At 46.2% G+C, this 26,718-nt stretch overlaps 1 protein-coding gene across 1 annotated transcript in view; it reads left to right on the forward strand.

Annotated features, from left to right (window-relative positions):
• Window positions 1-15,307, forward strand: part of LOC121275812 (growth hormone-releasing hormone receptor-like) — a 98,532-nt gene extending 83,225 nt beyond the window's left edge. The window contains exons 11-15 of the mRNA XM_041183449.1: window positions 2,591-2,660; window positions 4,074-4,165; window positions 5,655-5,784; window positions 11,741-11,782; window positions 15,209-15,307. Of these exons, the coding sequence (XP_041039383.1) occupies window positions 2,591-2,660; window positions 4,074-4,165; window positions 5,655-5,784; window positions 11,741-11,782; window positions 15,209-15,307 (433 nt within the window). The remainder of the gene's footprint in view (window positions 1-2,590; window positions 2,661-4,073; window positions 4,166-5,654; window positions 5,785-11,740; window positions 11,783-15,208) is intronic.
• Window positions 15,308-26,718: the final 11,411 nt, after the last annotated feature.

Raw genomic sequence — 26,718 nt, forward strand, 5'->3', positions numbered from 1 at the left:
TTTGCCTTAAAAATAACCCTATGACCCTGCCTCCACCGCTCTCTGTGAAGTGAGTTCCAAACTTCAACCCTCAGAAAAAATTCTTCTCAGCTCTGTCTTAAATGGGAGACCCCCTATTTTTAAACTGTGTCCCCTAGTTCTAGTCTCTCCCACAAGGGGAAACATCCTCTCAGTATCCACCCTGTCAAATACCCTCAGGATCTTATATGTTTCAATAAGATCACCTCTCAATCTTCTAAATTCCAATGGATACAGACCCAACCTGTCCAACCTTTCCTTGAGATAATCCCCCCATCCCCAGGTATCAGTTGCATGAACCTTCTCTGAACTGCTTCCAACATATTTATATCCTTTCTTAAATAAGGAGACCAAAACTGTACTCTGTACTCCAGATGTGGTCTCACCAACGTCCTGTACAACTGAAGCAAAATATCCCTACTTTTACATTCCATCCCCCTTGCAATAAATGACAACATTTCATTTGCCTTCCTAATCACTTGCTGCACCTGCATATTAACTTTTACTGATTCATGTACCAAGACACCCAGATCCCTCTGTATCTCAAAGCTCTGCCACCTCTCTCCAGTTAAATAAAATGTTGCTTCTCTATTCTTCCTGCCAAAATGGACAAGTTCACATTTTCCCACATTATAGTCCATCTGCCAAACCTTTGCCCACTCACTTAACCTATCTATATCCCTTTGCAGACTCTTTATGTCATCTTGACAACCTACTTTCCGAACTATCTTTGTGTCATCAACAAACTTAGCAACCATACATTTGGTCCCTTCAGCCAAGTCAATTGTAAATACTTGAGTCCCAGAGACCCTGGAATTCCTTTGCTACCTGCACTGTGGCAGGGAGCGGGGGTCTACACCAGGTGGACTGGTCCTTTGACAGCACCTCCCAAACCCACGTCATCCAGCTTCTAGCAGGACAGGGGCATTGCCTTCGAGTTTCCCTCCAAGTCACACTCTACCTTGACTTGTACACCTTCATGACCATTTATCCTTCACCATTGCTGGGTCCAAATCCTGAGTCAAAACCCTTCCTAGCAACACTGAGGTAGTATCTACACCACATGGAACTTCAGTGGTTCAAGAAAGTGGCTCACCACCACCTTCTCAAGGGCAATTAGGGGTGGGCAACATATGATGCCAGTGACAATCATATCCCATGAAGGAATAAAAAAATCTATGTATTTTGATTTAGTAAAGAAAATTGTTGTTGAATAGCAGAAAATGTACTTATTGTGTTGCCACTGAGTGCGCATATTTTTTTATTCATTCGTGGGTTGTGGGCATCATTGGCGAGGCCAGCACTGATTGCCCATCTTTAATCCTTAAATATGATGGCTACAAGAGCAGGTCAGAGGTTAGGAATCCTACGATGAGTAACTCACCTCCTGACTCCCCAAAGCCTGTCCATCATCTACAAGGCACAAGTCAGGAGTGTGATGGAATACTCCCCACTTGCCTGGATGAGTGCAGCTCCCACGACACTCAAGAAGCTTGACACCATCCAGGACAAAGCAGCCCCGCTTGATTGGCACCCCATCCACAAAGATTCACTCCCTCCTCCCCGGACGCACAGTAGCAGTAACGTGTAGCAGGGGGAGGTGGTGATATGATGGTACTGTCACTGGACTGGTAATCCAGAGGCCCAGGGTAATAGTCTGGGGACCTGGGTTTGAATCCCATCGCGACAGATGTTGGAATTTGAATTCAATAAAAATCTGGAATTAAAAGTCTGATGACCATGAATCCATTGCCAATTGTCGTAAAAACTCATCTGGTTCACTAATGTCCTTTAGGGAAGGAAATCTGCTGCCCTTACCTGGTCTCCAGACCCACAGCAATGTGATTGATTCTTAACTGCCCTCTAAACAAGGGCATTTAGGGATGGGGAATAAATGCCAGCCTAGCCAGTGACGCCCACATCCCATGAATGAATAATAAGAAAAAAAGACACACTGCAGGAACTCACCAAGGCTCCTTCGATAGCACCTTCCAAACCCACAACTGCTACCATCTGGAAGGATAAGGGCAGCAAATAGATGGGAACACCACCACCTGGAAGTTCCCCAAGTCACTCAACATCCTGACTTGGAAATATATCGCTGTTCCTTCATTGTCGCTGGGTCAAAATCCTGGAACTCCCTCCCTAACAGCACTGTGGGTGTACCTACACCACATGGACTGCAGCGGTTCAAGAAGGCAGCTCACCACCACCTTCTCAAGGTCAACTAGAGATGGGAAATAAATGCTGGCCCAGCCAGTGAAGCCCACATCCTGTGAATGAATAAAAAAAATTTGCCCTTAAGAAGATGGTGAAGAACTTGACTTGCTACAGTCTATCTGGTGGAGGTAGAGCCACAGTGTTGTGAGGAAGGGAGTTCCAAGGTTTGACCCAGGAACAGTTTGGATGGTGTGTATGTTGAGAAGGATGAGAAGGATGGTATTCCGATGCGCTTGCTGCCTTTTTTCTTCTAGACGGTAGGAATTGGATATTGCAGTTAAATAGACAGTAGCATAAGCAACGGAAGAAATGCTATACGGAGTTTCCCATTAACATTCTGCAATGTTTCCAGGTGTTGGGATATTATTGAAGACTCTCCATACTGGTGGATAATCAAAGGACCAATTGTGGTTTCTGTTGCGGTAAGTAATACCAAAGTAAAATTGAGCCTTTTAAATAAGAACATAAGACCTGAAGAAATAGGTGGAGTAAACTATACAGTCCCTCGAGCCTACTCCACTATTCAATCATGGAGGGTTTTCTGCCTCAACTCCACATTACTGCCCATCCCCCATCTCCCTCGATTCTGTGAGAGACCAAAAACATCTGTCTATCCCAGCCTTAAATATATTCAATATGGAGAGTCCACAACCTCTGGGGCAGAGAATTCCAAAGTGCTAACTTGGGAATTTGGTGCAGGTGGGAATTCAGTGCAGAGAGGAAGGTTGTGCTGCTTTTTATATCTACTTCAGTCTCCAGAAGCTGGGTGAGCGTTCAAAAGCATTGATTAGGTGATTGATTGGTGACTTTTAAGATTTTACCCCTTTATACAGGGGCAGCAGTTTAAGCTGGTACTGGGGAGATATCAGTATTGCATTAAATTTATAACTAGTTAGAATACTTACTATAACTACAGATAAAAGTTGAGTGATATTTCTAAATTGAAACTTAGTCAAATAAAACATGATAAACATGATAGGGTAGGTGATGTGTTGCAGCTGTAGCATGTGGGAATTGCTAGACACCTATGTTTTACATTCCCTGACCATAGAAAACAATCTCTCAGTGTCTACCCTATGCTGATAGGTGTCTATGTATTTATTTGTATCACTTCATTCACTTAGTCAGTTGTACTATAGGAAATCTTGTGGTTCAATTGGTGACCCCCCTGACTCCAAGGCTTAAAAATGGACATAAAAGGAGTGTTCACGATGGGTGCGGCTAGCAGTCTATCAGGCTGTTCATCAGCCTGAGAATCCTCCTAATACTCCGTATATTCTTTATGGGATAAAAGAGTGTGCCAATACAAAATTAAACATTTGTTCGTGCTCACTGTGGCTGGGTCAAAATCCTGGAGCTCCCAACTCAACGGCACTATGGATGTATCAACATAACATGGACTGCAGTGGTTCAAGAAGGCGGCTCACCACCTCTCGAGGGCAATTAGAAATGGGCAATAAATGCTGGCCTAGCCAGTGAAGCTCACATTCCATGATAAATAGAACAAAGTCAGAAGGCTTCAGCGCACCATTGCGTCCGACTCTCCCAGGGCAGTGCTGAGCGAGTGCCTCACTGTCAGAGGTGCCGTCTTTCAAATGAGATGTTAAACCAAGACCCTATCTAGCCTCTCACCTGGATATAAATAAGCCCATGGCCCTATGGTGAGCCTTCCTTGGTGTCCTGATCTATATTCATCCCTTGACCAAAAGTCTATCAAAGTATTTATTTTATTCTATACTCATTTGAACAAGAGCAGCCTGTTGAATAGCACAGCGGACTCATAGGGCCTGTTACTGCTCCTATTTCTCACACTCTCACGTGTTTTCCTTTTGCAGGTCAATTTTGTACTTTTTATTAACATCATCCGGATCCTGATCCAAAAGTTGATCCCCAACGAGATCCACACAGCTAACTTCGCTCAGTACAGGTGAGGAAACTCTGCAGCTGAAGAGCTGGGCACATGTTGCACAGCTGCGTTACTCACCTTGCCTTTCGATTGTGTGGTTCCAACCTCAAGGCGAGTTCAATCTGACTCCCCTTGACTCCTCTAGCAGCAGTGTGTACCATCTACAAGATGCACTGCAGGAATTCACCAAGGCTCCTTAGACAGCGCCTTCCAAACCCACGACCACTACCATCTAGAAGGTCAAGGGCAGCAGATAGATGGGAACACCACCAGCTGGAAGTTCCCCTCCAAGTCACTCAACATCCTGACTGGGAAATATATCACCATTCCTTAACTATCACTGGGACAAAATCCTGGAACTCCCTCCCTAACAGCACTGTGGGTGTACCCACACCACACGGACTACAGCGGTTCAAGAAGGCAGCTCAACACCACCTTCTCAAGAGCAACTAGGGATGGGCAATAAATGCTGGCCCAGCCAGCGAAGCCCACATTCTGTGGATGAAAAAAGTAATGCAGGTCAACGTGTGGGGTCCAGCCCCAAGGATCTAGATGTGGAAACTACATCTGGCTTCACTGAAACATCTAGGATGATGGCACATTCCTTCCTGTCTTATGCACCTTCTCTAATTCCACTTAACCCTCATCCCACAATCTGGTATGAAGAACAAGCTGCAAATGGTGTGCCCCTGCACCTCTTGCTTTTCACTCACTCCCCCTTACCTCACCCCCAACTCACCCCTGCTACATTTATACTTTCAGAGAGCCAAGAGCTGCTACATGACCAACCTGGTACAGACTCACGATGGAGAGTGAGAGAGTGTGTGAGAGAGAGAGAAAGAGAGAGAGCACACACACAGGCTTGGGAAATAAGCACCACCACTAAACCTCGACAATCACAGCCACCAGCTTGGTTAATAAATAATTATTACAAATTCTCATCCTTGTTTCCAGATCCTTCCATGATCTCACTCCTCCCTATCTCTGTAATCTCCTCCAGCCGCACAACTCTCCGAAATACCTGCACTCCTCCAATTCTGGCCTTTCGAGCATCCCCGATTTTAATTGCCCCACCATTGGTGGCCGTGCCTCCTGTTGCCTGGGCTCCAAGCTCTGGAATTCCCTCCCCAAACTTCCCCACCCCTCTTTCTTCCTGCTAAACCTATCGCTTTGACCAAGCTTTTGGTCATCTGACCTAATATCTCCTGAAATGTCGGTGTCAAATTATGTCTGATAATTCTTGTGAAGCACTTTGACCATTTTAACACATTATTATGGACACTGACTGGGAGGAGGATGGGAAAACCAGTTGATAAATTTAAGCCAAGGGTTATTGCGCAGTTCTGCGGATCCGAGACCCTGGAGTGACTCCAGCTCCATCTGTGACCTGCGCTCCGAGTGACTCCAGCTGCATCTGTGACCTGCGCTCCGGCCCTGGGGAAAGCTGTGAGCAAAGGGTAGATTCCTATAAACGGAAGTGTTTCAACTGCTTGTTCTCTTCTGTACACAGGCGACTGACCAAGTCGACCCTGCTCCTGGTCCCTCTGTTTGGCGTGCACTACATCGTGTGTGCTTTCCCTCCTGATGGCGCCGTGTTGGCAACCAGGCTGTATCTCGACCTCTGCATCGGCTCTTTTCAGGTACGGTGAACTTTGAACTGTCCAGGGGTGGAGGCCTTCAGTGTGAGGAGGGTGGGGCCGACGCCGTGATGCCACTGCGCTCGCTCGTGATGACAGACATACCTCAAAACATCCTTTGTGGCCTTAAAAGCTCTCAGAGCAGAAGGAGGCCACTCAGCCCATCGTCACCGATCTTGAAAAGGACAGACCAACTTGTCACGCTCCCGCTGCACTTTCCCTATTGCTTTGCAGTTTTCTCTTCAAATATTTATCCAATCTTCTTTCGAAGATTATTATTGTATCTGCTTCCTCCATCCTTTCAGACAGTGCTTTCCAGAACTCATGGATGGACTGCAGCGGTTCAAGAAGGCAGCTCACCACCACCTTCTGAAGGGCAATTAGGGACGGGCAATAAATGCTGGCCCAGCCAGCGACACCCACATTCCATGAAAGAATAAAAAAGATTTCTAACTCACTGCATTAAAAACGAATCCTCCTCATGTTGCCTCCGGTTCTTTTGCCAATCACCTTAAATCTGTGTCCTCTGTCACTGGAAACAGTTTCTCCTTATTCACTAACTTTAGCCCTCACAATACGTACATACGAAGATACTAACACGGAGCAGGAGTAGTCCATCCAACCTACTCTGCCATTTAATAAGTTCATGGTTGATCTGATAGTAACCTCAAATCTGCATCCTGCCTACCCCCGATAACCTATCACTGCCCCCCACCCCCTTGCTTACCAAGAAGCTATCCACCTCTGCCTTAAAAATATTCAAAGACTCTGCTTCCAACATCTTTTCAGGAAGAGAGTTCCAAAGACTCATGACCCTCTGAGAGAAAAGATTTCTCCTCATCTCCATTTTAAATGGGAGGCCCCTTATTTTTAAACTGTGATCCCTAGTTCTAGATTCTCCCACAAGAGGAAACATCCTCTCCATATCCGCCCTGTCAAGACCCCTCAGGATCTTACACGTTTCAATCAAGTCGCCCCTTACTCTTCTGAACTCCAGTAGATATAAGCCCAGCCTGTTCAACCTTTCCTCTTAAGACAGTCCACCCATTCCATGTATTAGTCTGGTAAACCTTCTCTGAACTGCTTCCAACACATTTACATTCTTCCTTAAATAAGGAGACCAATACTTTACACAGTACTCCAAATGTGGTCTCACTAGTGCCCTGTATAATTGAAACATAACCTCCCTACTTTTGTTTTTAATTCCCCTCACAATAAATGCTAACATTCCATTAGCTTTCCTAATTATTTGCTGTATCTGCATACTTTCCTTTTGCAATTCATGCACCATGACACCCAGATCCTTCTGCATCTCAGAGCTCTGCAATCTCTCACCATATAGATAATAAGTTTCTCTTTTATTCTTCCTGTCAAGATGGACAATTTCACATTTTACCACATTATACTCCATTTGCCTCATCTTTGTCCACTCACCCAAACATCTATAGCTTTTTGTAGCCTCCTTTATTCCCCATCACAACTTACTTTCCTACCTATCTTGGCATCATCAGCAAATTTAGCAACCATCCCATCCATCCCTTCATCCAAATCATTCATATAAATTGTAAACAGTTCAGGTCCCAGCAATGATCCCTGTGGCACACCACTCATTGTATCATCCCAATCTTAAAAAGACACTTTTATGCCTACTCTCTGCTTCCTATCAGCTAGACAATCTTCTATCCATGCCAATATGTTACCCCCACACTATGAACATTTATTTTCCACAATAACCTTTGATGTTGCACTTTATCAAATGCTTCTGGAAACCTAAGTACAGTACATCCACCAGTTCCTCTTTATCCACAGCACATGTTATTCTTCAAAGGACTCCAATAAATTGGTTAAACATGATTTCCCTTTCACAAAACCATGTTGACTCTGCCTGATTACCTTGAACTTATCTAAGTGCTCTGCTATAGCTTCTTTAATAATAGCTTCTAACATTTGCCCTGTGACAGATGCTAGGCTAACTGCCCTGTAGTTTCCCACTTTCTGTCTCCCTACCTTTTTGAGTAATGGAGTTACATTTGCTATCTTCCGATCTAATGGGACTTTCCATGAATCTAGGGCGTTTCGGAAATTTAAAACCAATGCATCACCTATCTCACTAGACACTTCTTTTAAGACCCTAGGATGAAATCCATCAGGACTTGTCACCCTGCAGCTCCAACAGTTTACTCAGTACCACTTCTCTGGTGATGGTAATTTTTCTGAGTTCCTCCTCCCTTCCATTTCCTGATTTATAGCTGCTTCTGATGTTACTTGTATCCTTGATAGTGAAAACTGATGCCAAAAAAAATGCCATTTCCTTGTTTAACATTATCAATTCTCCAGACTCACTTTCTATAGGACCAATACTCACTTTGTTAACTCGTTTCTAATCTATAGAAACTCTTACTACCTATTTTTATATTTCTGGTTAGCTTTCTCTCGTACTCTAATTTTTCCCTCCTTATTAATCTTTTAGTCACCCTTTGCTGCTCCTTATATTCTGTCCAATCTTCTGACCTTCCACCTATCTTTGCACAATTGTATGCTCATTCTTTAATTTTGACACTGTCCTTAACCTTTCTAGTTAACCACAATTTTGAACACCATCGTTATCAAATCTCCTCTTCACCTTTTCTGTTCCACGGAGAACAATCCCAGCTTCTCCGGACTTTCCACATGACTGAGTTGCCCGAACCTTGGTACCACTCCGCTAAGTCTCCTGTGCATCCAAGCTTGCCAACCCTCCAGGACTGCCCTGGAGGCTCCATCAGTTGAACACCCGGACAGCGCTGTGAGCAATGTCATGGAGAAAACATTCCCGAGGCATTAAATGAGATGTGCGCGTTCTTTATTTATGACTAACATTTCAGTTTAGCAGCTATTTATATATTAGTGATGGAAAATAAATTCAAACCTTGGATTGGTTAGGGCAGTTGGAAGCCAGTGCTGATGTTATACAAGATTTGGGGATACATCCAACAAGAGAAGGGAACACTATCCACATCCTCTACTAGGCCAAGATGCCCTTCTTAGAGAATCTCAAATATTTTGTTAGGCAAGGTGGAAGAGATAGGAGCTCCCTGGAGTCAGATACGGCTGGTACCCGACTGAGAGGATTAAGATGTTGGGGGAATAGAGATAAAAACAGAAAATGCTGGAAATGGTCAGTCAGTCTGGCAGCATCGTTGGAGGGAGAATGTTTCAGGCTGTCACAAAAGGTCATTGACCTGAAATGTTAGCCCCGTTTCTCTCTCCACAGATGCTGCCTGACCTGCTGAGTATTTCCAGCATTTCCTGTTTTTATTTCAGATGTCCAGAATCTGCAATATTTTGCTTTAGCACCAGAGCAATGAGCTCAGGGGGTAACACGCTTGCCTCTGAATCACAAGATTCTGTTTCAAGTCCCCCTCCATGAGCTTTTAAAAATTTATTTTCACGGGGTGTAGGCTTCGCTGGCTGGGCCAGCATTTATTGCCCATCCCTAGTTGCCCTTGAGAAGGTGGTGGTGAGCTGCCTTCTTGAGCCGCTGCAGTCCATGTGGTGTGGGTGCACCCACAGTGCTGTTAGGGAGGGAGTTCCAGGATTTTGACCCAGCGACAGTGAAGGAACGGTGATATATTTCCAAGTCAGGATGGTGAGTGATTTGGAGGAGACTTGCAGGTGGTGGTGTTCCCATCTGTCTGGCTGCCCTGGTCCTTCTAGATGGTAGTGGGCATGGGTTTGGAAGGTGGTCTCTAAGGAGCCTTAGTGAGTTTTTGCCAGATAGTATCCCTGCTGCCATTGTGTGTGTGGTGGTGGGGGGAGAGAGTGTTTGAGGTGGTGGATGGGATGCTGAGCATTAAGCGGTCTGATTTGTCCTATATAGTATCGAACTTGAGTGTTATTGGAACTTCACTCATCCAGGCAAGTGGAAAGCATTCCATCACCTATGTCTTGTAGATGGTGGACAGGCTTTAGGGAGGCCAGGGGGTCAGTTACAGTAAAGGGGAACCAGTAGATGTAATATATTTGGATTTCCAAAAGTTGTTCGATAAGCTGCCACACATGAGGCTACTTAATAAGATAAGAGCCCATTGTGTTGGGGTAGTATATTAGCATAGAAAGAGGATTGGTTAACTAATAGAAGACAGAGAGTTGGGATAAGGGGGCATTTTCAGGATGGCAACCTGTAACTAGTGGAGTGCCACAGGGATCAGTGCTGGGGCCACAATTATTTACAATATATATTAATGACATGGATGAGGGAAATGAATGTACTATTGCCAAGTTTGCGGATGACACAAAAATAGGTGGGAAGGCAAGTGATGAGGATGACACAAGGAGTCTACAGAGGGATATAGACAGGTTAAGTGAGTGGGCAAAAACTTGACAGATGGAATATAATGTGGGAAAATGTGAGGCTATGCACTTTGGCAGGAAGAATAGAGAAGCTGAATATTATTTAAATGTAGAAAGACTGAAGAAAGCTGCAGCACAGAGGGATTTGGGGGTCCTCGTGCATGAATCCCAAAAAGCTAATGTACAAGTTCAGCAGGAATAGGGAATGCAAATGGAATGTTGGTCTTTATTTCAAAGGGAATGGAGTATAAAAATAGGGAAGTCTTGCTAAAACTATACAAGGCACTAGTTAGACCACACCTAGAATATTGTGAACTGTTTTGGTTCCCTTATCTAAGGAAAGAAATACTGGCATTGGAGGCAGTCCAAAGAAGCTTCACTAGGTTGATCCCGGGTGTGGAGGGATTTTTTATATGACAAGAGGTTGAGTAGGTTGGGCCTGTACTCATTGGAGTTTAGAAGAATGAGAGGCGACCTTATTGAAACATAAAAGATTCTTAGGGGGGCTTGACAGGGTAGATGCTGAGAGGTTGTTTCCCCTTGTGGGAGAGCCTAGGACCAGAGGGCATAATCTCAGAGTAAGGGGTTGCCCATTTAAGACAGAGATGAGGAGGAATTTCTTCTCACAGAGGGTAGTGAACCTGTGGAATTCTTTACTGCAGAGAGCTGTAGAGGCTGGGTTGTTAAGTATATTCAAGGCTGAGATAGACAGATTTTTAATCAGTAAGGGAATCAAGGATTATGGGGGACAAGGCAGGAAAGTGGAGTTGTGGATTATCAGATCAACCATAATCTCATTGAATGGTGGAGCAGACTCGATGGGCTGAATGGCCTACTTCTGTTCCTACGTCTTATGATCTCATGGTCTTACTTTCCACAGAATTCCCAGTCTCTTACCTGCTCTGGTGTCCACAGTATTTATGTGGCTGGTCCAGTTAAGCTTCAGGTCAATGATAACCCCCAGGATGTTAAATGGCGAGCATAAAAATCAAGACTGACCCTCCAGCACGGTACTGAGGGAGTGCTGCACTGTCAGAGGCGCCTTCTTTCAGATTAAACCGAGGTGCCACCTGCCTGCTTGTGTGGGTGTAAAAGGATTATTGCACTGTACAAGAAGAGCAGGGACCTCTGGGTGGCTCCTTTCTCGTCTGGCCCAAGTCCTTCTGTGCCGTAAAATTTCTATGACTCTACGATTCTCCCCGGTGTCCTGGCCAATACATCCCTCAATCCACATGGCTAACACAGATTGGCAGGGATTTTCCGACCCCGTCCTCCACAGGAATGGAAATTCCCACCTGAAGTCAATGGGTCCTTGGCTGGCCTGTGACAATTCCTCCTGCGGAAAGTCCCAGCCATTATTCGGTCATTACCACACCATTGTTTGCAGGAGTTGGGCATATCAGCTGCCGCATTCCCTACATTACACAACAGTGTCTACATTACAAAAAACTACTTCACTGGCTGTGAAGCATTTTGGGATGTGGGCGGTGGTGAAAGGCGCCATATAAGTGCAAGCCCTCCCCTTTTTTGTTCACCAGCTCGGCCCGATCGCTCGCCTCACTCTCGCCGAATGAGAAAGGTGATCATTGCGTTGAGTGTTGATCTGCTGCTCTCTGTTCCTTCACAGGGTTTTATCGTGGGAGTGTTGTACTGCTTTCTGAACCAGGAGGTAAGTGAGAAGTTTAATATGACATATCAACTGACAACCTTTCACCCTCCAAAGTAATTCTCAGTTGCACTTCTTGTTGACCGTCCAGTCGAACTGCCTGTTATAATCTTACCTTTCAACAGCCAAACACCACTAGTAACATGTGAAATGCAATACATTGCCAAGACGTGTGTGTGTGTGTGTGTGTGTGTGTGTGTGTGTGTGTGTGTGTGTGTGTGTGTGTGTGTGTGTGACACAATAACACAATGTGGAATGTGTAACGCAGTTTGCACAGGAGGCTTTATCCCGGGATTATTCCTGACCTACTTTGTACCGGCTGCATCCGCCTCATTATTTAAGGGTGCGCAAAGGACTGGGAAACAGGAGGTGGTCATTCAGCCCCTCGAACCCTGTCTCCCTGTTCAATCAGGTCACGGCTGATATGTATCTTAACTCTTATCAGGGATCCATAACTATAAATATTCTTACCTCACAAAAGTCTGTCCAACGCCGTTTTGAAATATTCAATGATTCCCCCCCCACACCCCCAAACCACCACCTCCCCCCCCCCAAAGCCCAACAACTTTTTGGGGGAGAAAGTTCCAAATTTCCAATGACCTTTGTGTGAGGAAATGCTTCCTGTCATCGCCCCTGAACAGACCAGCTCTAATTTTAAGGTCGTATCCCTTAGTTACAGACTCCATTGCCAGAGGAAGTAGTTTCCCTGTAAGTGCCCTGAGCCTGGTTGTGAAGCCTCCATGGTCAAATATCCTGACATGCACTGTCTAAGGTGCTAGGTGAGGGACAGGGGGGAGCAGTGAAAGGCAACTGGGGAGATGAATTTTTCCCCCATGGATCGAGGCTGTTGGTAAACCTTAATACAGATTTGTCCTCAGTGCCAGCAGGGTAAGCTGCACAAAGCAGAGAGAGAGAGAGAGAGGCAACAACGGCGGGTGTTGCATAAAGAGTGATTAAACACACAAGTCCTATCAGAGCCTCATCCTGCTGCAGCTGCTATTCAGCCAGTGGCGGGCAGAGAGACTCGGCATGCGGCGAAGCTGAAAACCAAACCCTGCTGGGTTTCTTCGAACATCAGAACATGAGAAATAGGAACAGGAGTGGACCATTCAGCCCCTCGAGCCTGCTCCGCCATTCAATAAGATCACGGCTGATTTTCTTGTGTTTCCATTTCCACATTCCCAACCACCCCTGATAGCCTTTGATTCCCTTGCCTAACAAGAACCTATCTACCTCTGCCTTAAAAATATTCAATGACCCTGCCTCCCGCTGCTTTCTGAGGCAGAGACTTCCAAAGTTGCACAACCCTCTGAGAGAAAAAATTTTACCCTCACCTCTGTCCTAAAAGGGCGACTCCTAATTTTACAACGGTGCCCTTGGCTTTCTGGCTTCTGAGTGGGAAGGGGGAGGCATTCAGAGGCACTCAGTGCCTGCTCAAGGGACCCTGCATCAGGAAGCGCGAGGGCCTGTCAAAAACCAGTCCCGTGCCTTGGCTGCTAACCGTCCACCCCCTCTCGCCATCACCCACCTGTGGCTCGGATCCCTCGGCGATCCTGGGCCTTGGGTGAGCTGCATTACCGGCAGCAGCCACCACCTCCCTCGGTGGCAATAAAGAGCTGCTGGCCTCTGATTGGTGAGCAGCGCTTGGTGGGCGGGACTTCCGCTCCCAGGGCCCTTGACCCCAGGGAAGGCCTGATGACCCGCCCAGGTAAGATTGACCCTTCATGTGGCAGACCTTCCTGAAAAGAGGCAATGCTGGGGGGGGCTCTTTAACTGGGGGGGGGGGGGGGTGGTGAGACCCCTATTGTCTGCATTAAATTCTGCCCGTAGGGTCATGATAGGAGGAAGCCATTCAGCCCATCAAGTGGATGCCAGCTCTCTGTAGAGTAATCCAGTTGGTCCCATTCTCCGGCCCTGTCACCGTAGCCCTGAAGGTATATTCCCCTCAAGTGCCCATCCAAAAACCTGGAAATGAAGGGTACCAGCAAAACCTGTCCGAACTGGTCTCGTATATCTTAAAATGGAACTCCCGTATTGCTGATTTTTTTGCTGGGATTTGACCATTTTCAACTGGTTTTTCCTTTGTATCCAATTTCCTTTTGAAGCCATTGTTTGCCTCTGCCTCTACCACCCTTGGAGGCAGCGAGTTTTCCCCATTGTGCATTCCGGATCATAACAACTTTGCTGCACAAATAAATTCTCATCTCACCTCCACCCACCCGCACCCCCCCACCCACCCGCTTCTTCATCTTAAATCTGTGCTCTCTGGTTACTTGGCCTCTGGCCACTGGAAACCGTTCCTCGTTATTCACTTTATCAGAACCTCTCGTTATCTTAAGCACCTCCAGTAAATTTTAGAAGGAAGACTGCAAGGTTACAGCTGCCTCCTGGAAAGATTGAATAGGCTGGGGCCTTCTATCTATAACAGAGAAGATTGAGATGGGAGGGTTTGATAGGGTAGACGTAGAGAAGATGTTTCCACTTGTGGTGAATGTAAAACCAGGGATAAGCATAAGATAGTGACAAATAAACTCATGAGGGAATTCAGGAGGAACATTTTTTACCCATAAAGCAGTTAGAATGAGGATCTCATTACCACAGGTAATATTTTAGGGGAATGGTAGGGGGTGGTGGTGGTATAATGATAATGTTACTAGGTTAGGAATCCAGCAGGCTAGGCTTATGCTATGCGGACATAAGTTCAAATCCCACCAGTACACAGTTTAAATTCAATTAATAAATCTGACAGCTATCACTGATTGTCACAAAAACAAAAAGTTCATTAAATCTGCCACCCTTTCCTGATCCGGCCTGCATGTGACTCCAGACCTACAGCAATGTGGTTGACTCTTAACTGCCCTCTGAAATGGCCCAGCGAGCCACTCAGTTCAAGGGCAATGAGGAATGGGTACCAAATGCCGGCCTTGCCAGCCGACACCCACATCCCGTGGAAGAATTTATAGGAAAAGATATTTTTGAGGGGGAGGTAGATACGCAGATGAGGGAGAAAGGAATAGAAGGTTATAAACATACAAATGTTTATGGCACAGTCGGAGGCCACTTGGCCCATCGTGTTCACACTGGAATGCTGATCGGGTGAGATGAAGAGAGACGGGATGAGAATCATGGGGAGCACAGAGGTTGGCCTGACGCAGTCGGGTCATATGACCTGTTTCTATGCTGTAACCTCTGCGTTGATTGATGTAAATTTCCCACTTAACCTTCTCTGCTCTAAGGAGATCATCCTTATTCGCTCCAGTGTCTCCGCTAGATGGATGCGTTGATGTGGCAAAAGTGGATAGAAAATAAACTACATACATAACCTATATATATCAAAAACTGCCCGTAGAGTGAAAGCTATCAGTTACACATGATGATCCTGTAATATTGTGAATTCGTTAAAGGAACAGCCTGCTACTCTTCCAACAGGTACAGACTGAAATACACAGAAGATGGCTGCGGAAGAGACTGAATAGTTATGGGGCTGTGCCAGTCATGGGGAAAAGCCATATGGACACTTGTTGTTGAACTTTAGGTCAAAGGTCGATCCCGTCCGCCAACCCTCCCATTTCCTCCTCGCTTTCACTGTTGAAGAATTCTCCCCCCTCCAACTTACAATGCCTCACTTTAAAGGAATGGCTCTGGAAAATCTCGGCAAATTCCTTTTTTTAACAAATGATTCACTCCGAAAGCCATTGAGCAATCTGGAAGGATCTACAACACACAAGGTGAGAAAAAAAGATCTGTCCAAAACAGCAAATTGTATCAGTCCATGGTATCAGGGAGGATAATGCCATAATTTCCCCCATTGATTCTGGGTAAATATAATGGATGTTGTGTGTGCGCAATTCTGAATGCTGGGAACACAACAACCAAGTTGTGCACAGCAAACTCCCACAAACAGGAAGATGGTAATGACAGGATAATTTGTTTTCATGATGTTCGTTATCTTTTATTCATTCATGGGATGTGGGCTTCGCTGGCTGGGCCAGCATTTACTGCCCATCCCTAGTTGCCCTTGAGAAGGTGGTGGTGAGCTGCCTTCTTGAACCGCTGCAGTCCAGTGGTGTAGGTACACCCACAGTGCTGTTAGGGAGGGAGTTCCAGGATTTTGACCTAGCAACAGTGAAGGAACGGCCGATATATTTCCAAGTCAAGATGGTGAGTGACTTGGATGGAACTTCCAGGTGGTGGTGTTCCCATCTATCTGCTGCCCTTGTCCTTCTAGATGGTAGTGGTTATGGGTTTGGAAGGTGCTGTTGAAGGAGCCTTGGTGAATTCCTGCAGTGCATCTTGTAGACAGTACACACTGCTGCTACTGTGTGTCAGTGGTGGAGGGAGTGAAAAAAAATAAAAACAAAAAAACTGCGGATGCTGGAAATCCAAAACAAAAACAGAATTACCTGGAAACACTCAGCAGGTCTGGCAGCGTCGGCGGAGAAGAAAAGAGTTGACGTTTCGAGTCCTCATGACCCTTCGACAGAACTTGCAAGTTCTGTCGAAGGGTCATGAGGACTCGAAACGTCAACTCTTTTCTTCTCCGCCGATGCTGCCAGACCTGCTGAGTTTTTCCAGGTAATTCTGTTTTTGTTGTGGAGGGAGTGAATGTTTGTGGACGTGGTGCCAATTAAGTGGGCTGCTTTGTCCTGGATGGTGTCAAACTTCTTGAATATTGTGGGAGCTGCACTCATCCAGGAAAGCAGGGTATATCCCATCACATTCCTGACTTGTGCCTAGTGGATAGTTGATAAGCTTTGGGGAGTTAGGAGGTGGGTTACTCATCGCAGATTCCTAGCCTCTGACCCGCTCTTGTAGCCACAATATTTATGTGGCTAGTCCAGTTCAGTTCAATGTGACCCCCAGGATGTTGATAGTGGGGGATTCAGTGTGGTAATGCCATTGACATCAAGGGTCGATGGTTAGATTCTCTCTTGTTGGAGAGGGCTATTGTCTGGCACTTGTGTGGTGTGAATGGTACTTGCCACTTGTCAGCTCAAGCCCGGATGCCGTCCAGGACTTGCTGCATTTGGCCATGGACTGCTTCTGAAGCACACTGAGTCTGAGGAGTCGCGAATGGTGCTGAACATTGTGCAATCATCAGCGAACATCCCCACTTCTGACCTTACGATGGAAGGAAGGTCATTGGTGAAGCAGCTGAAGGTGGTTGGGTCGAGGACACTAACCTGAGGAACTCCTGCAGTGATGTCCTGGAATTGAGATGACTGACCTCCAACATCCACAACCATCTTCCTTTGTGATAGGTATGACTCCTCCCCGATTCCCATTGACTCCAGTTTTGCTAGGGCTCCTTGATGCCACACTCGGTCAAATGCTGCCTTGATGTTAAGGGCAGTCACTCTCATCTCACCTCGGGAGTTCAGCTCTTTTGTCCATGTTTGAACCAAGACTGTAATGAGATTTAGGAGCTGAGTGGCCCTAGCTGAACCCAAACTGGGTGTCAGTGAGCAGGTTATTGCTAAGCAAGTGTAACTTGATAGCACTGTTGATGACCCCTTTCATCACTTTACTGATGATGGAGAGTAGACTGATGGGGTGGTAATTGGCCGGGTTGGATTTGAACTGACTTTTGTGTACAGGACATACCTGTACATAGCCGGGTAGATGCCAGTGTTGTAGCTGTATTGGAACAGCTTGGCTAGGGGCATGGTAAGTTCTGGAGCACACGTCTTCAGTACTATTGCTGGAATATTGTCAGGGCCCATATCTTTGCAGTATCCAGTGCCTTCAGCTTTCTTGATATCACATGGAGTGATTCGAATTGGCTGAAGACTGGCATCTGTGATGCTGGGGACCTCCGGAGGAGGCCGAGATGAATCATCCACTCGGCACTTCTGGCTGAAGATTGTAGCAAATGCTTTAGCCTTTTTTTTTGTATTGATGTGCTGGGCTCCTCCATCATTGAGGATGGGGATATTTGTGGAACCTCCTCCTCCAGCGAGTTGTTTAATTGTCCACCACCATTCACGACTGGATGTGGCAGGACTGCAGAGCTTAGATCTGATCCATTGGTTGTGGAATTACTTAGTTCTGTCTATCACTTGTTGCTTATGTTGTTTGGTACGGAAGTAATCCTGTGTTATAGCTTCACCAGGTTGACACCTCATTTTTAGGTATGCCTGGTGCTGCTCCTGGCATGCCCTCCTGCACTCTTCATTGAACCAGGGTTGATCCCCTGGCTTGATGGTAATGGTAGAGTGGGGGATACGCTGGGCCATGAGGTTACAGATTGTGTTTGAGTACAATTCTGCTGCTGCTGATGACCCACAGCGCCTCATGGATGCCTGGTCTTGAATTGTTAGATCTGTTCAAAATCTATCCGATTTAGCACGGTGGTAGTGCCACACAACACGATGGAAGGTATCCTCAATGTGAAGGTGGGACTTTGTCTCCACAATGACTGTGTAGTGGTTACTCCTACCAATACTGTCAATGCAGCAGGCAGGCTAGTGAGGATGAGGTCAAGTATGTTTTTCCCTCTTGTTGGTTCCCTCACCACCTGCTGCAGACCCAATCTAGCAACTATGTCCTTTAGGACTCGGCCAGCTCGGTCAGTAGTGGTGCTACTGAGCCACTCTTGGTGATGGACATTGAAGTCCACCACCCAGAGTACATTCTGTGCCCTTGCCACCCTCAGTGCTTCTTCCAAGTGATGCTCATCATGGAGGAGCACTGATTCATCAGCTGAGGGACGACAGTATGTGGTAATCAGCAGGAGGTTTCCTTGCCCATGTTTGACCTGATGCCATGAGACTTCATGGGGTCTAGAGTCGATGTTGAGGACTCCCAGGGCAACTCCCTCCCATCTGTATACCACTGTGCCAGCACCTCTACTGGGTCTGTCCTGCCAGTGGGACAGGATATACCCGGGGATGGTGATGGTGGAGTCTGGGACACTATCTGTAAGGTATGTTTCCGTGAGGATGACCATGTCAGGCTGTTACTTGACTAGCCTCTGAGACAGGTCTCCCAGTTTTGGCTCTAGCCCCCAGGTCTTAGTAAAGAGGATTTTGCAGGGTCAACAGGGCTGAGATTGCCGTTGTTGTTTCCGGTGCCTAGTCCGATGCCGGGTGGCCTGTGTGGTTTTGTTCCTTTTTTGAGACTTTGTAGTGGTTTGTTACAACTGAGTGGCTTGCTAGACCATTTATTTCAGAGTCAACTGCATTTACTGTGGATCTGGAGTCACATGTAGGCCAGACTGGGTAAGGACAGCAGATTTCCTTCCCTAAAGGACATTAGTGAACCAGATGGGTTTTCACAACATTTGACAATGGCTTCATGGTCATCATTAGACTTTTAATTCCAGATTTTTATTCGATTCATATTCCACGATCTGCTGTGGCGGGATTTGAACCCGGGTCCCCAGAGCATTAGCCCGGGTCTCTGGATCATTAGCCCAGCAACAATACCACTACAAGGGATAAGTATTGGACAAGGCCCCAGGGAGAACACTCTTGCTTTTTGGAATTGTGTGTCGGAAGCATCCAGGGGAGATGGGGCCAAGTTTACAGCATTCGGCAACTCTCCTTTTCTCCTCAGCAGCACCCTGGGGCTTCCAGACCCAGCAGAGGTGGTGGCACAGTGGTATACAGTCGGGAGGGAGTTGCCCTGGGAGTCCTCAACATCGACTCCGGATCTTCTCATTGGGCCCTTTCATTGGGCCTCTCTCCTCAGGAACACTGCCCGCTGCCCTTAATTGGATGGTGAATGTGGTGTCAGCCAATTAGAAGACAGGGATAGAGTGCACCATGAAGACAAGTGTGGGCTCAGGACCCACGACATCAGATTCTGAGCCCCAGTGGAAAAAATTCAGTCAGATGTATCAACATTCTGGAAAAAGTTGAATTTGGAGACAATTTACAAGCATACAAGCAAGGATGGACAGGAAAGGCCCATCCAGTCCATCTAGCCTGCCGCATGCAATTTTGATCTCTTGTACCTCACATGATATACACTCACCACTGACCCAAAAAGTATATGATCTCCTGGGAAAAGTGTTAAAAAAGCAGGTTAAAAACTGTGGGACAATTTGTTGGGGGGTGGGGTGAAAGAAATTGGAAATTCCTCTCTGATGTAGCCCCAGCTCATTCGGCAATCGGAACTAATTTAAGAGTCTACTCTGCCCCTCCTAATTCTTAGCCAAATGCACTTTTTATATCAGGCGATCTCCACCCCAGAAACCGGTCCAGCTCTTGCTTGAAGGAGTTCAGCTGATCACCATCCATCGCATGAGTTGGTAGCTGATTCCAAAGGTCCACTTTCCCGCCTCCCAACATCTAACTTGGATCTGGCCTTCTTTGTACAGCATAAACGTGACCCCCTGAAGTTCTCTCTAATCATAATCTCATGTGCTTTTTTTTTAAATCACAGGTGGATGCCTCCCGGTCACTCAACTTTCTGAAAGGGAGTAGCATGAAACGTCTGGCCTGTACTGTCGAGACTGAAAGCCGTCTGGAGTTTAACCAGCGATGAGTCCTCTTCCTCTCTCTGAGGATTCCACATTGGAAAAGTTAGAAATCCAGCCTTCCTGTGCTCCTGGGACTCTCTCTCTCTCTTGTTGGGCTGACCTTCATGTTCAATAGCCACCCAATTGATGATTGATTTCCCATGAACTTACGGGCGGACAGTAGCTGTCGTTCGGTGACTGACTCTGATGGGGAGGCGGGGGGGTGCTGTTTTCTTGTCCCATGGGCACTCCCAGTGGGGAGTTTTAACAGGAAAGGAAGTGGTTTGCATTTATATAGTGTCTTTCTCAACCTCAGTCCATCCCAAAGCACTTTACAGCCATTGAATGGCATTTCTTTTGAAATGTGGTCACTGTTGGAATGTAGAGAAATGCGGGCAGCCAATTTGTACACAGTAAGATCCCACAGACAGCCAACTAATTACCCTCAGGAGCAAAGATATTTCCCAAAGATATTTATCCACTAACTATGGTAATGGCTATGCAACAAGACAGTGTTAAAATTGGTTTATATTTGAAAAATAAGCCTAAAATACATCTTACAGTTCAACTAACTGCTTTTATCTTTAAACTGCTCTCCATCCGAGCCTTAACATTGACTGGGCTGCCAGGCAGGTAAAATAACATTGCATCTTAAAAATTTGAATTCATTTTCTGAAGAAGTTTCCAGGGAAGTAGATATTGTCCACCTGGTTTTGTAGGAAGAGACCACTGAAAAGGCTTCACAACGAGATAGAATCTTCTGGAACTAGTGTACTTTTTTTTTAACTCTTTCATGGGCTGAGGGCATCATTGGCAATGCCAGCATTTGTTGCCAATTGCCCTTGAACCGGGTGGCTTGCTAGGGCCATTTCAGGAGGCAGTTAAGAGTCAAGCACATTGCTGTGGGTCTGAAGTCACATGTTGGCCAGCAGGTTTTCTTGGGAGATTAGAGAACCAGATGGGCTTTTAAAACAATCAATGATAGTTCCATGGTTATCATTACTGAAATTACCCTTAAAGCTCCAGATATGTTAACTGAAGTTCAGATGCCTCCTGCTCCCATGGTGGGATTTGAACCCACGTCCCTGTCACATGAACTTCAGTTACTAGTCCAGCGATATTACCACTAAAACCACCATCTCTTCTCATCAAATCATTGTATTGTACGACACAGAAAGAGGCCATGCTGCCCATCTTGCCTGCCCTAGCTGGCTCTTTCTCATTCCCTTGCTTCTTCCTTATCGTCCTGCAAATTTTTCCTTTGCAATAATTTATCAAATTTACTTTCAAGATTTACTATCCAATCTGTTTGCACCATCACTTGAAGCAACGCATTCCAGATCACAACCAGGTGCTGCCTCATTTTTTTTTCTCCTCTTCTCGCTTTTGGTTCTTTTGTGAATTATTTTAACGTTGCATTGGATGTGAAACTGCAGGCGGGGAACGATTGATGTTGGATTTGGGTCTATTTGGCGTTCCAGTGATAGGACCATTATTATGTACTGTTTTTCATCAGCAATTCAGAACAAGGTGTTGTGGGAAACGACCTGTGCATCCAAAGATGATACCAAGTTACGTTGGAGATTTGGGGCTGTAGAGAAAGATCATCTGTCAGAAGCAATCTTGATGCAATGGGAGGTTGAGCCCATATCTGACATTCAGCTGAGCAAAGTACAATCTTATGCATGTGGGAAGGGTAAATGCTGACTCCACATACATGCTTCAAGGGAGAAAAAAGCAATTGAAGTTGATGGTGAAAGAGAGATTAGGATATTTTAGTGCGATGAATCTCTAAAGGCCCATGACCTGTGGCCTGATGTTATTATTAAAGTGGACAGGATGGTAGAGTGTATTTTCAGGTCAATTCGCCATAAAAATGTCATTTTGCCCCTGTACAAGGCCTTGGTCAGGCCTCAGGTAGAAAACTGTGTCCAGCTCTATTCTCCCGATCTGGCGGGTGATAGTGAGGCTTCAGAAAAGGGCAAAAAGGAGAGTTTATGAAATCAATTTGCAGTTTGAACCATCATAATTATGGTTACGATGGTCTCGTTGTGCTCGAAATACTAATTGGAATGTGGAGGAGAGCAACATGTAACATGGACACTGTACCTTCACAAAATGGATCCTGGAAAGTCAGATGACATCTTAGATACTTGGGAAGTTACTTGAAAATGTACATGCAAATTGACTACCCAATCACCATTTCAATGGAAAGACAATGGCCAATAGATCTGTTGGCCCCTTGACTATGGGACTTCAAATACAAAAAGAGGTGAGCTAATCATAACTAGAATGTTGATAGGACACCAATGATTGATCAAAGTGTAGCAATCATATCAGCTCCAACCCATTGTGTGGGAAATGGGATGCATCAATACTGTCATCACATGACGGAAACCAGCTGGAGAGGGGGCCAATATCGTATTAATGCACAAAGGAGCTAGCAAAGCAGTCTGGCACCAGCAGCACAGGGAGATCCCACCCAGTAAAGTAAAAAAGAAGCAAAGAATCCTGCTTTTCAAAGACAGTCATGGAAAAGGGGCTAATTTGTTTTACCTGCATGAATGCATTTTTTTATTCATTGGATGTGGGTGTCACTGGTTAGGCCAGCAATTATTGCCCATCCCTAATTAGCCTTGAGAGCTTAGTGGCTTGCTAGGCCATTTCAGAGGGCATTTAAGAGTCAACCACATTGCTGTGGGTCTGGGATCACATGTAGGCCAGACAGTTAAGGCAGCAGATTTCCTTCCCTAACAGACATTAGCTATGGTGGGGTTCAAACCTGGGTCCCCAGAACATTACCCTGGTTATCCGGAGTACTAACCCAGTGACAATATCACTATGCCACTGCCGACGGCAATATCATTCCAACTCAGGATGGTGAATGGCTTGGAGGGGAACTTCCAGGTGGTGGTGTTCCCATCTGCCTGCTGCCCTTGTCCTTCTAGATAGTAGTGGTTGTGGGTTTGGAAGGTGCTGTCTAAGGAGCCTTGGTAAATTCCTGCAGTGCATCTTTTGTAGATGGTACGCACTGCTGCTACTGTGTGTTAGTGATGGACGGAGTGAATGTTTGTGGATGTGGTGCCAATCAAGTGGGCTGCTTTGTCCTGGATGATGTTGAGCTTCTTGTGTTGTTGGAGCTGCACTCATCCAGGCGAGTATTCCATCCCATTCCTGACTTGTGCCTTGTAGATGATGGGCAGGCTTTGGGAGTCAGGAATTGAGTTACTCCTGCAAGATTCCTAGCCTCTGATCTGCTCTTGTAGCCACAATATTTATATGTCTAGACCAGATCAGTTTCTGGTCAATGTTAATCCCCAGGAAGTTGGAAGTGGGGGATTGAGCGGGGATAATACCATTGAATGTCAAGGGGCTACAGGAACTTGGTTGTAATTTCATCTGGTAAAACCAGAAACGTCCAACCTCCATTTGCCCTCAAAGAACCAGGAGAAGATCCTACATGTTTATACCATTTTCTACTTCCATTTTAAAGACTGGTTAAACAAGTGACTTGATTCTTGTTATTCAGTTAGTAATCTAAGTGCATGTTACATCTCTATAAGTCAACATTTCTTGTGTGTATGTGTGTCTGTGTGTTTGGAGAGTGGGTGTTTATTGCATTTACATTTTTGGGTGCTACGAAAATAAATGTTTATCCTTTATTTTGATTTAACCTTACAAGAAATCCTGTTTCTGTCTGTTCTTTAATGTCACAGCACTCAAAGGGGTTAAAACACTCCTGATCAAGAAATACATCTTATGGTGGTCAGCTGATTGCAACATAATCCCAACCATAACACCAGAGCTGGGACCCCATATATTAAGGAAAGGTAGACAGGGGTTATTTGATTGATGGTGATAAGATAACGAAAGGACTACATTTATGTTTGTCTAGACATATCGGATAGGATTTTCTCTGTGGGCTTTGGGACCCCGATGTCTGGGTCAAATGGGGGCGACCATCCTGCACTCTGTGGGAAACCGTGACCTGGCAGTGATTGGCCAGTTACTGAGCAGAGGGCAGGCTTACCATCCAAGGAAAGATGGTCAGGCTCTTGAAGCTGGAGAGCCACTAGGAGGTCCTCCAGCACTGAAGAAGCAGCAGGCTGCTTTTTCAGGTAAGTTAAAAGGAGGGCACTTGCATTTTGAGGCTCCCCCCTCTCTCCAGCTTAAAGTGAAAATCACCTTTAGCAGCCAGGCCACTGATCTGGAGGGGACCCCTTCCATAGGGTGGCCTGTGGCCTCAGCTGAAGCCGTGCAGGTGAGGGAGGGCCGCAAAGCCTGCCTGGAGTACTGAAGTTCCCCCTCTACCCAGCTGGCCTGCCCCTAGATGGCCCGTGGGGCTTGGAGGTCCACTGGAAAATTGCAGTCAGCCCCCAACAATGGGCCTTGTTAATAGGCCTTTAAAGAGCCTGAGCTGGTTAGCGGCAGGTAACCTCACCCCACCTGCCTCACCGCCCGTCCTGCCTACAGGAAGATGGCCAAACGGTGTGAAATTCTGCAGCCGCCCACCCCCTTGTGGTTAGGGTTAGGGTTGTTTCAACTGAATAGATCAAGGAGGAGGTAGAATTGTTCTTTCGAGTTATGTAAGGCCAGATCTGGGTTAGATGTCAGGAGGTGGCTCTTTTCCCAGAGAGCGGGGAACCTCTGAGATAAGCTGCTGGGTCACACAATGGGTACTCATCGTCTGAATCCCTTCAAGTGGGAGCTGAACATGTATCTGGCTGGGACAGATTCACTCCGTTTAAGGGTATTCGTAACGTTAATCGGGAAAAGAGTGTTTACCTGGACTAATTTTGGCTAGAGAGAAACTTGCCAGATTTCCCCCACTTGGGTTCTTTTTTAATATCTAATCTCTCCCGGGAGATATGTTACAGCGATGCATACGAACATATGTATGAATGTTCGAATTAGGAGCAGGAGTAGGCAACTCGGCCCATCGAACCTGCTCCTCTATTCAATAAGATCATGGCTGATCTGCTTTGAACTTCAACTTCACATTCCTGCCTATCCCTGATAACCTTTCACTCCCTTGCTTATCAAGAATCTACTCAGCTCTGCCTTAGAAATATTTAAAGAGTCTGTCTACTCTGTTTTTTGAGGGGGGAAATTCCAAAGACTCACGACTCTCTGAGAGAAAAAAATTCTCGCCATGGGAATGTGGAATTCAAAACACAAATAGATCAGCCTTGATCTTACTGAGTGGCGGAACAGGCTCAAGGGGCCGAATGGCCTACTTCTGCTCCTATCTCATATATGTTCATCTCTGTCTTAAATGGGTGGCCCCTTATCTTTAAACAGTGACCCCTTGTTCTAATTCTCCCACAAGAGGAAACATCCTCTCCACATCCACCCTGTCAAGACCTCTCAGGATCTTAAAGATTTCAATCAAGTCGCCTCTCATTCTTCTAAACTCCGGTGAGGAGAGAGGAAGTGAAGGGGCAGGTGTTGCATCTTTTGTGTGGGCATGGGGTAGTGCCATTGGAGGGGGTTGAGGAGTAGGGGGTGATGGAGGAGTGGACCAAAGTGTCCCGGAGGGAACGATCCCTATGGAATGCCGACAGTGGGGGTGAAGGGAAGATGCGTTTGGTGGTGGCATCATGCTGGAGTTGGCGGAAATGGTGGAGGATGATCCTTTGAATGAGGAGGCTGGTGGGGTGATAAGTGAGGACAAGGGGGACCCTATCATGTTTCTGGGAGGGAGGGGAAGGCGTGGGGAGTTCCAACTGTGGCCTCATCAAGGTTCTACACAACTCCAACATGACCTCCCTACTTTTGTAATCTATGCCTCGATGTCCTGGAGCTGAGATGACTGACCTCCAACAACCACAACCATCTTCCTTTGTGGTAGGTATGACCCCAACCAGCGGAGAGTTTTCCACCTGATTCCCATTGACTCCAGTTTTGCCAGGGCTCCTTATGCCTCACTCAGTCAAATGCTGCCTTGATGTCAAGGGCAGTCACTCTCACCTCATCTCGGGAGTTCAGCTCTTTTGTCCATGTTTGAACCAAGGCTGTAATGAGGTCAGGAGTTAATTGGCTCTGGCGGAACATTAGCTGTGTGTCAGTGAGCAGGTTATTGCTAAGCAAGTGCTGCCTGATAGCACTGGTGATGGCCCCTTCCAATACTTTACTGATGATCAAGAATAGACTGCTGGGGCGGTAATTGGATTTGTCCTGCTTTTTATGTATAGGTCATCCCTGGCCAGGTAGATGCCAGTGTTGTAGCTGTACTGGAACAGCTTGGCTAGGGGTGTGGCAAGTTCTGGAGCACAAGTCTTCAGTACTTTTGCTGGAATGTTGTCAGGGCCCATAGCCTTTGCAGTATCCAGTGTCTTCAGCCGTTTCTCGATGTCACGTAGAGTGAATTGAATTGACTGATAATTTGATGATCAAGAATAGACTTATGGGGTGGTAGTTGGCAGGGTTGGATTTGCCCTGCTTTTTGAGTGGGCAGACAGGGGCCTTGGTTTAA

Source organism: Carcharodon carcharias, chromosome 3, assembly GCF_017639515.1.
Source record: "Carcharodon carcharias isolate sCarCar2 chromosome 3, sCarCar2.pri, whole genome shotgun sequence".
NCBI classification, from domain to species: Eukaryota; Metazoa; Chordata; class Chondrichthyes; order Lamniformes; family Lamnidae; genus Carcharodon; species Carcharodon carcharias.